Raw genomic sequence first — 13,524 nt, 5'->3', positions numbered from 1 at the left:
TGTTGTTGAACAAAACAGTATTGCGCAGTCCAATTATCATGAAACTGCCAGTTTTCGTCGTCAACTTTTCTTTTACGATTAGCTGCAATTTTTGTTATGAAATAATATCAAAATAGGGCTCGTAAGTAAATCTCGAAGAACAATTGTAAGCACGAGATTTCGTAATTACGGAAATATTACATCATTGTGCTGATGATTAAATGCCTATGCATTAAAGAGATTTGCTTATTAAATTTTCTTTATTGCTCAACACAAATATGGAACCATCCAGTATCTAATCTAATGCATATTCTACTATAGTGCTTAATCTTCCTGCAGGCGCGAACTCTCTATGTTTGACTTTGTTGGACATCGCGGGCCACTCGACAACTCATCACGGGCTGGATTTGGCCTGTGGGTCTGACTTTGTGCACCCCTGCACTAAAGAGAATAACTGGGGCCAAAAATTTCAAAGAATGAACATTGTCATTGATACTGGGTGTGAACCATGTAATATCACACACACACAAGAACATCTGTTTACAGAGCAACAACATAATCATTTGGGAAAGTAGTTTTGCAGTGCAAAGAACATTGTCACTATACTTCAAATAAGATGTACTCTTGATTCAGCATGAAATATTAACAGCAAGGATATCCAGCTGATAAAACAATGCATACTAAGACCAAAACTAATAATTTTAGTGTTAAAAACAAAGTACTAGTGTAGCTGTAAACACACCTCTCCTCAAGGCAGAAGTTAATTAATCAAAATATTGTTTATAAATAAAAATATGACTGATAACAACATTTTCTTTTGAAAGTTTTTGTTGTATATGTATGTCTGTGTTTATTAAGCAGTTTGCTTGATTAATAATTTTGTGTTAAAAACACTGATTGTTGACTTGCTTGGAATGATGACTTAAATAAAGATATTTTATTCAAATCAGGTACACTTCTTTTATTGGCTATAACAGAATTCTCTTGCTATAAGTATTGCATACAGCATCAAATAACTGTATTTTTTAAATATAAAAATATCATTAATACTCTGTGTAATATAATTTTCAAAGTACATGCAAATTATTTATTTATTTATATATGCCAAATTAAATTGTTTCCAATCAGATTTAAATTAGTAGTCATGGTGATACCATTAGTAAATTATGTAATTTAGTTCCATTTAAGGTTTGAAACTCAGTTCAGTGATGTGAAAATCCACCTTTCATCACAGCCTTTGCCATAATACATAATTATAGCTTCTGATGTCTGAAACTATTGATCTTAATAGGTATAATTTCTTATGTATTTCCATGTAATCTGATTTCCAAGTATTGCACCTGAGTTAGTGAAGAATAACATAATTCTTTGTTGCAGTACAGTAGCTCATAGCTCCATCATCTCTTGACTAATTTTAGATCTAATTACAGTTTTGGATTCAGGAGGACAAACCCTTTTGACTGACATATTTGACTATGCTCAAAGTCTCATAAATTAATTTTTTTCTAATTCTTCCCAAAAGAATTTCAATTTGAGAGTACAATGATAGAGAACCTGATGAGTAATAAAAAGAAATTGGTATATGTGCACCCCATGACTGGTAATGCTGGCATAGAAAAATATCATTAATAAAAATAGGGAAAAAAAAAGTATTCTAGATTAATTTACTTTAATCCTGCCTAAAACAATTTTAAGTGACAAGGCTATTGAGAATTTTCTCATTTAATTTCAGCAAATATTTTTGCAATTTCTTTTATGCTAGTAGGATCTTGATTAAGCATATCAAAATCATTTGAGTCAAAATGTTTTCTTGTACTAAGATTTTTCAATCCTAATATTCCTCTTTACATAAGGCTATATATTATATTATTAATCTCCGTTATTAAAGAAGTAAAAGCTACTCTATTTACTTGAGTTCTTTTATTATTAAAAGACTCAAGATCTGACAAAATAGGTTGTTTGGAAAAATGCTACAAAAACTATTTAAAGTTTTATAACAAAGACTAAAATTTTCTTTTCAATTTCAGTAACTGAATTATTAGAATAATTAAATATTACAGCATCAGATTGTTCCATACACTAGTCTTTAACTTTGCAACTTCTTATGTTAGTTAATTTAATTATTTTTTTTATATTATAGAAGAATGTCATTTTTTTTCTGTATTCATATTTTGTTGCCTTAGTAAATCAAATGCCTTTGCTGACTGATAAGATAAAGATTTGAGAAAATATTTTTTTTAAAATTTAACAATTATCTAAATTGATAAAACTGAAGTAGAGAAACTTTAAAACTCAGAAATTTTGGTAACACATTTAATTGTTTATATTTATTCAAATTACTTACATGTGATTATTTCTAAATTTAAGATGTAGTTTTCAGCTTTTCTATTCTGAAGTAATGTAGAGTTATGACTACAACTTATTTCTCAGAAATTTCAAACAGATAATATATTTTAATACAAAAAGGTTATTAACCAAATTTTGCAAGTTTAAATACAATTAAACAGTCTTCTTATCCTTTTTTTATTATGTAAGGTTTCTATGAAAATGAATCTATAGTTTAAGCTGCAACTGAATAATGATCACAAAGTTGCTTGCTCAGTATCATATTTAAAAAATAATACTGTTCTTGTTGATAACACTACTTAGTTAAAAGTAATATTTTAGCTAAACTTTTATTGTTTTAATTTATTAAAATCTCTAGTTTACAACTTAGATGCAGATATTTTAAGAAGAAGAGCAGATAATGTTTTTTGTCAACTGGAATTAAAGTGCCAATGAGAATTATATTTCAAAATAAATATAATTCTCAGATCCCCATATTTTTTTTCAATTTCTTCATCATGGTTACTAAACAGGAAACAATACATGAAAACTTACAGGATTAACATGAACAAAAGAAAAATAATATTTTATAAATAATGGGATGTATATATATATATTTGAATATGATTTGCACAGGTATGAAAATAACACCAGGAAAACATTTACATCTAAGGAAGTAACATAATTATGTCATTTATATCTTTTTCCTAGAAGAGAAATTTTTAACTCTTTACTATCTACAAGAATATTAGCCTGAATAAGTGTTAAAATTACAAAATTACTTTTATTTGCACTGAATTTGATGTATAATGTTAACTTAATGGAAAAAATGTTTTATAAACTTGACCCTAATTTAAAGTTATTGAATAGATTTTGCTTTTGACATGATTGTTCTTCATTTACAAATTATACTAAACAAATTAAAGTTTAAAGGTGGTTCTTACTAGTATTTTTTTACTGACAATTCTAGAAACCTATATTTATATTATCATAAAAGCACTAATATACAGACAACAGTTCCTGATGTTGATAATAGTGTATGTGTTAACTAAATTAGTCTAGAATGAGTTGAAAAACAAATAAGCTCATTTATCTTACTTCTTTAACTTGTGCTTTTTTATTCACTTGAATGAACGTAGTGCATAGGAAAAGAAAATTGAACTAAAACATTTAATAAATCATTTATTAAAAGTGTATAAAACAAACTAATTTTAAAAAGTGGTAAAATATAAAATAGGAACTAACAGGATTATGGAACTAGTAAGTTAGAGATAAGATTTGTATGAAATTAGTAAGAAATAAAACCATTAACATGTATATGACAATATTGGATCCTCATGACTAGAAGTTAATAACACATTCAATGAATAATATAACACTTCCTGAATCACATTAATCATAATTAATGTTCTGGGTATTTTATTACAAGTACAGAAATTTTTTTTAAAAACTTGGCTTGTATCTTCTCTTCTGTTACATCACCAACATGTAAATTAAAGATGTAATCATGTGGACTATTAACCAACAGTGTCAAATTTCCCTAATGAAAAAAAGAAATAATACCTCAGAATTATTTAAACTTTGAAGGTTCTTTAAAGACTGAGCAAAAACTGATGTGAACAACAAATAAAATTAAACTGTTTAATACATATTTAAGTATCAGTCAAATAACTTGTGGGATGACAATGTAAGAATTAAAGTATGGTTTTAAACAGTCCATTATCAACAAGTGCAATATGTATGATGTAAACTTCCCATAGTGATAAGATGGTGAAAAAACAAGTGTAGGTAAAAAAAATTTAACAAATGAGCTCCCTTCTCAAAATAATGACAGAAAGGGAAAACACATGGAGCATAACACCTACTAAGAATGGAGACTAGTGAGGGATTTCTCAGTGAGAGACTTTTTTTCCATTTCAAGCAGGGAAAACCATTGCCAAATAGAAGTAGTAAAACAACAGGTTATGTCAAAATAACCTCCTACATGTTGCTAACATTGCACAGTTAAACAGGATGTAATGTTCAACCAGGCTGTATATTTCAGTGGTTTGGTAGAACATGTGACATAATATTATTAAATTTTTACTTAATTTTTAGCACTCATAAACATATCATTATTACTGATTTTTCAGAACAGTGAATTAAGTTAACTATTACAATACAATACTTATTTGTCTGAGTTTTGTAGTTTTGCCTTAAAAAAAAGTATAGCTGTATTGTGTGCAATGTTAGGTGACCAAATGACAGAACTTGGTGGTGGTGAGAGACTAGCCAGTTTTACAGCAGTGCCCATGAAAATAAACTGTCCTCAAGTGTTTCAAATGCAAACCTTTTTTGCACATAATGTTCCAAATTAAAGAGCATGTTTTGCTACATAGTTGTCATTACATTATTATATCTAAAAATAGTTATAAATTATACCATTCTTCCTTAGTTGCTAATTTGAATTTCTTCTTCCCTTCAACAAATATTAAGTTTGACAACATTATGAAGTAAATTTCAAAACCAAGTGTATTTTTTCTGATAATTTCTAAGATCTCTCAATAAATATATAAAGCATAGGTTTGTGAAGAAAACTTAATAAATAACAGATGCTTTTAGTTGTTCCATATAATCTCATTACAGGTAATGTCAAGGTCAGAGCATTCCTTCAAAAGAATTGTTCAATTTGAGCAACACTAGGAATTCTGTCCACTTATTAGACTGAAAGTAATGAAAGGTAAGATAAAAACTGTAGATTATGAGTATAGTTAACAACTAAGGCTATTAGAATAAAGCCATAAGAATACATCACTTTGCTTCACACCCTGAAAACCGAAAACACTAAAAATTGACATTTTGTACATCAAATTTCACTTACAAAGCATATGCCAACAAATTAACAGGATGAACTTAGAAAATGAATCTCACCTGACATATGCTTAAAATGCTCTTCTGAGAACTATAAACTTCAGGTAAATGCACACAAATCACAACATACATTTGGTTGTTTACCAGCTGCCTTGTGATTTTATATTCTGGACTACAAACTTGTCTCTTCTCTTTACATTCACCTCCTCCATTCTCCTTTTGCATTTTTTCAACTCCATAATCCTCAGATACAACTTCTATATTTCCCTTAGTTATATCTCCTTCTTGATTTCTTGCTATTTTTTCATTCATTGGTTTTTGGTCTTTATTGTTTAACTTCTTTTTTATAACTGTTTTTATAGGTGTCATCAAAGGTTCTTTTTCGTCATGAATTTGAAGAGAAGAAAAAGTATTAAATACAGTTATTTTGTCATTGTTTCTCTCTTTCTTAGAGTTGTGGTCTTGCATAAGTTGATTAAGTTGTTTGAAGAGCTCCTCTTGTTGTGTAGCTATATCCCCAGCAGGTGTGACTACAGTATAATGATGTGATATACACAAATTATGAGTAGCCAGAAAGTCTCTGATTGCCTGCATTACATCTTTCTGCTTCTTTTCTTCAACTTTTATTTTAAATAAATTATCAGGATGCAGTGCTACTGCTATGACCAAAACATCTTGATTGTCCCTTTCTGAAAGTTATAATTAAAATTATAGTTGTATCATTATTTTATTCATTCCAATTTTAAAATTACAAATAACTATGAACCTTTATGGAGTCAAAATATCATCAGTTTTTTTTTTTTTTAAAGCTACATACACTGTATTAATCTATACCTGTGAAGATAATTCCTGAAAATTAACCTAAATATGAAGAATAATGAACAATTTAATACTGATGTGATAACAAAAACTGGAAGCCTCTATGTTTTAGTAGAAGCTATATGGAAGAATCCGAAGGCTTTATGTAAAAACTGAAATGGCCGAAAGACATCCCAAAGGCTGGACTGACGTTTTAAGAGTAATACATATCATTTAGAACAATATCCCACAACTGGACATTGATAAAGCAAAGATCAGGATGAAAACAAGATGTAATGCTCTATGTAAAGAAAATGGTTCATGTTCAAAATAAAAAATATGACATAATTAATTAAGTTCAATCATACTTTCCAAAATATAAAACATCTAATTTTTGTGCATGACAATGGTAAAACAAAATAATAATTTGTATTTACCTTTTCATGTTTTGTAACATTTATATAAAATATCATCACACTTATCTTCTTTTGTGAAAGTTGGTTTCTTTACCATAGCTACAAAAAAGTCACATGTTAGTTATTTAGGTAATTTATTTTGGAAATGAATTTAGAGTGTTGCATATTTAATCTTTATTTCCATCAGCATTTGTTTCACTTCTGCTCTTTTTCCCTTTTGCTTATGAAGTTTAACATGCTGCAATGTACTTAAACCCATATTCTTAATAGTTGCCTGTTTCCTTACACATTTGTTTACTGTATAGAAATTACATGCAATTCATATGTTAGGTTTCAAGACACTTGGAAAGAGAACTTACTCCAAATAAGCCAATTCTACTCTGCATAATAATTGAGAAAGACCCCAAATGAATGAGATATGGGATGAGAGTCAAGAATGAATTGGAGAGCAGAACAAGTCATCCAAAATGAGATAACTCTGAAGGAAAGTGAAGGTCACAAACTAAAAGCCACATTGGATATGGCAATTAGAAGCCAAACATCTTAAGAGTAGTGGAACAGTAGCCCTCATGAATGTAAACCCCAGGCAAAGTTCACCTAACCAAATGAAAAATATATGAAGCCATATCCAACTTGAAGTTGGAAGCTGTGTACAGTTGAAGAAACAAGAGGTCAGGAATCCTAGATGTCGGATCAGAATGGAACCAAACAGCTTGACCATAAAGGCTGTAACGTAATTGACCTTTACATGGCATCCAGTCACCATTACAGTATCTAGTGACTCCTGTTGAAAGTTTCAAAACATTGAGAGAAATCACAAACATAAAAATGTAAATTTCTAAATCAGATGATCTATGAAAGCAACATTTTAGTTTGAAATAAAAATTTGCTTGGTGTGTCAAAGACACCTTATTATAGACAATTGGACATGTGTCTCTATAGTACTTTTCTTTCTCATACTCAACAAATTTAAAGAAAGACAACACTACAAATAATGAAAAAATTAAAATTAACACGTGCAAAAGTGCTGTTAATGACTAAGTAAAGAAACAAGATGGAAAAAAAAAACAATACTGAGGAAAGAATGAGCCTTTGTTCCAATGCTTGTGCTTATGGAGGAAGAGGGTTATAGGAAATGATGATCACATAACAGGCTAGTGCAGTAAACATTAGTATGTGAAGGGAAAAGAAAACAGAACTTAAAACAGATGTTGTTGTATAAATGAGCACAATGAATGTATCACATAAAAACCAACAGTTTCTGAAATAACTTTACATGCATCTCACCTGGTGGACTTAGTTCACAGTCCAAAGAGAAAAATCATAAAGTTGAGTTTCCACCTACAGTTCTACCTGTTTGCATTCCAAGAAAGTAATGAATTACTGCCAATAAAACCACAATAAGCCCCTTCCCATTCCTCTACTGGTGGATACATCAGTATTAACTTCTGATTGTAACACACTATTTCAACTTAACATCAAAACTAAACATCACTCACTGTACAAGATGAAAAGAAGTACAGTAAAAACAAATAGTGAAAAGTATGAGATTTGTCATGTAAAAATTGTGTAACTTCAACTATCTGTAACAGTTGTTTTTATATGAAATATATATGTATATTATACACATAATACTGTTTTGAAATTCTCATTAGTATCTCCAAAGAAAATGACACACCTGATACCATTCTTTATGTGTCAACTCTTCAGACACTGTATAATACATATATATCAATAATGTACAACTAACATATTTCAGTGACTATTCTGGATATATAAATATTAATACATGACAAGCATTGTAAACATTGCTATTCCAAAGAATCTCCAAAGAGGCTTGCACATCAAGATGTTCTTTTAAGCAGAATACATTGAAAAGGAAGTCACTAAAAAATGTATACAAGGTCTGATCAAAATGTTCAAAGATTTCTCCTGTTACAGGTGCCAGTACAGAGGCAGTGAGCTTCACTGAGGTATGTATAAAGTATGAATAGTGATCTACCCCACGAACAAGCCATTGCTCTAGACCTTAAACCTGGGTTGTGAAAAGCATGTTCAAAGTCAGATGTATCTCTTGCCCCTGTTGTAATAAAAATGGACAGAAAAAAATAGCAATGTGTTTGCATCAAATTTTGTGTGAAAAATGGTAAAGGAGGAACAGAAGTCCTCAAAATGTTGAAAGAACTGTCTGTGATGATGACTGCTTAAGTGAGGCTATAGTTTATCAGTGGATAAAATGCTTCCAACATGGACAGGAATCAGATGATCCACGTTCTGGACAACTGTCGACATAGTCCACTGATGAAATGGTCACTATGGTGAAAGAAAAAATATGATGCAGTTGGCAACTAACTATTTGTGAAGTTGCTGATGAAAGAGGCATTTCCTTTGGATTGTGTCAGGTGATTTTAACTGTAAAACTCTGCATGCATCGAGAGTCTGCAAAATTTGTTCCAAGGCTGTTAACAGATGATCAAACAAAACTTCAGTCATCCCAGTGGAAGTCTCCATCATCACCACGTCTGAAAAAAGCAGAACAGTCTTGATCAAATGTGAAGACAACGTTGACTGTTTTTTGATGTTTGTGGTATTATTCATCATGAATTCATACCTCATAGTGAGATAGTTAACCAGGCATTTTATAAAAAGGTCTTAATTTGCTTGAGGGAGAAAGTTAGAAAAAAGCCACTGCAAGGTGTGGGAGAAGGGTCACTGATTTCTTCACCATGACAATGCACCTTCACACACTGCTATGTCTCTTCAAGACTTTTGGCAGAAAAAAATATTCCTGTGATACCACACCCTCCATATTCACCTGAGTGATTTTATTCTCTTCCCAAAAATCAAAATTAAGTTGAAAGGCAAAAGATTTTATGACATTCCAACCATCCATAATAATGTGAAAGCAGAACTTAGTTGCATAACAGTTGAAGACTTCCAACATTGCTTCCGAAAATGGTAGGAACATTGTATCAGCTGGGTGAGATTACTTTGAAGGGAATAGCATATAATACTGATGTATGTACATTATCCTTCAGAATAAAGGTGAAGTCTAAGAACTTTTTGATCACACCTCGTATGAACTAGAAATCAAAACAATGCATAATATTTTACAGATTTTGATGCAATGAGAAACAGCATGTCTCCTTAACCACATTCATATTATTATTATGTTATTTTCTTTTATGTTTAGTTCAATATCATAGTAGTAGCAGTCATAAAGATTCTGAGTTCCATGGTGAATGAATCAAGTTATTAACATTTTGTGTATGATTTATGCAGTTTTTTTTTGTCAACCACAATTTCAAATACTTTGCACACTATACAAGTATTTGCATGTATTCAACAGTATAATCAACACATACTTATTGTAAATCCTGTTGACAACTCATTGAACTTACAATTATTCATATAACAGACTTCATATTGTTCACAGCATATTTTTAGTTTCCATTTCCTTTTACAGTTCTTTCTCAAAGTTTACTTTTTCACAGCTATGACTTCTCATTCTAAATTATTTTGTTCTTATTGTGTACAGGTGTGTGCAAATAGTCTCAGACAATATACACAGGTAATTATTTTAGAACAAGTGAATAAGTGGAATGCTTGTTCAGTTGTTGACCTAAGAGTCTGTATTTTCTTGTTTCTTTCTTTCCACAGAACAACAGTTGTAATGTAGATATATTTTCCTTAAACCACTTCATGACATATATCAGGAATTTTGTAACATATACAATTTTCTCAAAATGTTTGGGTACCACATCAGACTAGTTATTAATTAATCAACCCTCATTGCACTGTACTCAAAAGCTTATTGTAACATGGAATGTAAGTTTTAGGTTTGATGCTGTTCCTATAGCTTACAAAAGAGAATATTATCAAGACACAAATATAAACATATTTGTTGGTGCAACAAGTTGACAGTTTATTCTTCAAGCTATCTTCAGTTCATGCTATATTTAATACCTCAGAGAAAACATAAAATACAGCATAAAAATTAAGTCAAAAGTCATACATAAATATATAAGTGTATATAATTTCTTAATAAGTTTTTTAATACCTTTTACTTTCTTCAACAATGGCATAGGACCTGTTCCTAACATTGGAATAGGGCTTTTTTCTTCCTTTGGACTGGGAATTCGAATCCATTCGAATATGTTTATGAAGATAGTTTTTCTTCTGTCATTAAGCTGCATATATAATGCATATTTATTATAAATTATCTTTCATGGTACATTACAGGTAAATAGTGCACAAACTGATAAAAGGTATCCAAATTTTCCCCAAATCAAAACAAACATTTTTTTTCATCCAAGATTTTTGAATATTTTTCATAAGTATTGCTGTTTAATATTCTGAAGACTGTTTAACATCCTTATATCTATGATGACCGAAAGAAATATTATAATCTGAGATCATGTAAAGTGATTCAGTTTTAAAGCAGTTTGAGTGAGTTATAACTGTAATTGTTTCCTTTTTTCACTTTCTCAAGTTGCATGAACTTGTGGATTTTTATATGTGTGATTTAATATTATTCATACTTGGTGAAACTCTATGAGAGAATTCAGGAGAAACAAGACAATTGTATGTTTCACAAATACATCATTTATTCATGACCATGATGATGCTTTTAATGGTACAACTATGGTTGTGAATAAAAGATGAATATGTGAATTGTACAAATGTCTTGTTTTCCTTGATCTTGTATCTAATTTAGAATTGCTACTATCAATATTATAGTGTATGGTTTTTGTTATTTGCACAAACACCCCAAAAGAGTTCAAATGAAGATTATTCACAAAAACTAGCATGGTCACAGACAGAGCCATTTATTTAATGGAGGTATGAATAACAAAAAGTTTGGAAAATGCTGCACTGCAGGAGTACTGAAATGATTTCACATTAAAATTTTATTTTGCAGGTTATAAAAAGTTGGTGTTAATTTATTAAAACAGTAAAATCAGTACCAGTTGTAATGGATTTACTATCACATAGCTATTTTAATACTGATGTTTATTTATACTGAATTACGTATTATTGGTATGCTGTTAACCTCGGAAGCTATAACTGTGATTGTTATAATGCTTATCAATTGAGAACTACAAATACAGATTTCAAACATTATAAATCATTTACATTCAGTGAGTTCACATCTAGCTTTAGCACCTGTACAAAAGCATTATATAACTTCAGCAGGGGATAGTGAAGAACATAGAATACAGAGTTAGCTAGATTCCTGTTAAGTGAATTGCATCTACATCAACTCCAAATTAATTTACTCATTGTGAAACCTCAAATATGATATTGAGGAAGTTCCAGACCAGAGATAGAAGATTCATTATTGTTTGCACATAAAATTTTTGTACATATATCATTATTTGCAACAACCATTATCATAAATTGTGTTACTGTTTGTTTATCAAAATATATTTGTATAGAAAAAGAAAACTGAGTGCATGAATCTTGTTGGCAAGTATCATAAATTGGATACATACTGACATTTACAGTATTTCACAAAGCTACATCATGGAAGATGCACCCTAATTTTGGAAAGACATTTCTAAGAAAAAAATATTTTGATTCAGCAACCTACATCTCCATGCAGCCTTGATTTTTTTAACACTCTGAGTATATTTAGTAAAAGACATCATATTCTTCATCATATATCAACAGCATTAGTGAAATTCAATGTTTAATGCTATTGAAAATATTTGTAATTGATAAATTATGAGATTATGATCTGTAGGAGAGGCGATTTCACGTAGACCCTAAGCTAATCTCTTGTATTCACCCATCACTTTCATCATGGAAGATGCATGTGGATTTTTCAAGGTATTTTTAAAGAAAAAACACATCTTACAAGCATAAAACATGGTATTTAACTCCTAAATCTTAATTATAATACATTATGTAATAAATTAAAGGCTCATCTGGGATAAACTTGAAATACATAGCAGCCATTGCCTTAATTCACAAAATAATGAATATCTTTTGGACTATTATTATTTTTGACAATTTTCATTTCACATTAGTGCAAGTGTTATGGTGTACATGGCTTAAGTAGCAAGAGTGTTAGAGTAGTTATATTTATAACCTATAGTTTAAATTTGTTTACACAAGTTTTCAGAAATCTAACATTGGGTAATCCAGTAGTTATGATATTGGTAGTTACTATATTACTGTGTCATGTTACTAAAGCCTTCTAAGTTTTTCTCATCAATTTAATTATGTATTATTGCATCGTAATATCTGATAGTGTGTGTGGAATATTCTGTGCCTCTATCAGGTTATAAATACACATACAAAGTGTAGTTAAAGTTAGAAAGGCAAGGTTAGTTAGACAGAGATAGATTCTAGACTTCAGTGATTGTGAGTCTAACCATTAAAGAGTGTGTAATGGTGATTTCTAAGGTGGCATCATCACAGATTGTATTGTAAAAACACAGTATATAATTTATTTTTCAGGTGTGTTATAAAGTAACTGAACCTGTCTCTATGGTCTTTCAGAAAAAGACACAATTATTTAAAGCTTTGGACACTACTGTGGTAACCAACAGTGTGAAGAACATTTATAAAATAAAAATTATTATTTCAAGAATAAGTTTGCTTTTTAAGGTTACATTTGTCCTGATGTTCGATTAGCATGTTTAGAAAAATCCTGTGCGATCCCTATAACGAACTAAGATAATGTCAATTTTGTTTTGAATTTTAGTAACGTGCATACTATGGATTGGTTATAATACAGTACTAAAACAGCCTAATCATTTATTAGTGGTTGGAATACATGGATGAAATTAAAAAGAAACAACGTTACAGCTTACACTGTTAAATTTATACTTTAATTTACTGCTTATATTTACAAGTTATACTTGCAGTAGTTAAGTATGTTAAGGCTCACTAGGAGTACTGCACACAAATATAGGCTAAGTAATGAATATTGAAAAAAACAAACCAGTTCCACTTTAAACGTCACAACCAATTTCGGTGGTTTCATATGCAATGTTGTCAACTTAAGTTGCTGTTCAATGAATTTTCGATATAATAAAGGGTCATTTTCTACTAAATTATCCAGCATCATCCAAATTTCCTGTGCCATAGTAACCCCAGACGCATTTTTCTGCTCCATATTTGGTTCATCTTACGTATAAAACAAAAT

General features: G+C 30.1%; 1 protein-coding gene across 1 annotated transcript; it reads right to left on the bottom strand.

Annotated features, from left to right (window-relative positions):
- Nucleotides 1-2,278: 2,278 nt before the first annotated feature.
- LOC143225244 (PIH1 domain-containing protein 2-like) lies at nt 2,279-13,516 on the bottom strand. The gene is made up of 4 exons (XM_076454304.1): nt 13,321-13,516; nt 10,429-10,558; nt 5,215-5,843; nt 2,279-3,844 (listed from the first exon to the last, which is right to left on the bottom strand). The coding sequence occupies exons 1-4, from the start codon at nt 13,492-13,494 to the stop codon at nt 3,707-3,709; spliced, it is 1,071 nt and encodes a 356-aa protein (XP_076310419.1). The 5' UTR covers nt 13,495-13,516; the 3' UTR covers nt 2,279-3,706.
- Nucleotides 13,517-13,524: the final 8 nt, after the last annotated feature.

Source organism: Tachypleus tridentatus, chromosome 9 (assembly GCF_004210375.1).
Source record: "Tachypleus tridentatus isolate NWPU-2018 chromosome 9, ASM421037v1, whole genome shotgun sequence".
Lineage (NCBI taxonomy): Eukaryota > Metazoa > Arthropoda > Merostomata > Xiphosura > Limulidae > Tachypleus > Tachypleus tridentatus.
The sequence above is the reverse complement of the archived record's forward strand: the minus strand, read 5'-3'. Positions and strand labels throughout refer to the sequence as shown.

What these genes read in the sequence shown, in the direction of transcription:
- LOC143225244 (XM_076454304.1), bottom strand. Translation starts at nt 13,494, where the DNA reads ATGGAGCAGAAAAATGCGTCTGGGGTTACTATGGCACAGGAAATTTGG. An exon ending in ATTGTTGAAGAAAGTAAAAG is followed by an intron (nt 5,844 to 10,428) that starts GTATTAAAAAAC and finishes TATAACTTTCAG; the next exon opens with AAAGGGACAATCAAGATGTT. An exon ending in GCATTTTAAGCATATGTCAG is followed by an intron (nt 3,845 to 5,214) that starts GTGAGATTCATT and finishes TTTTTTCATTAG; the next exon opens with GGAAATTTGACACTGTTGGT.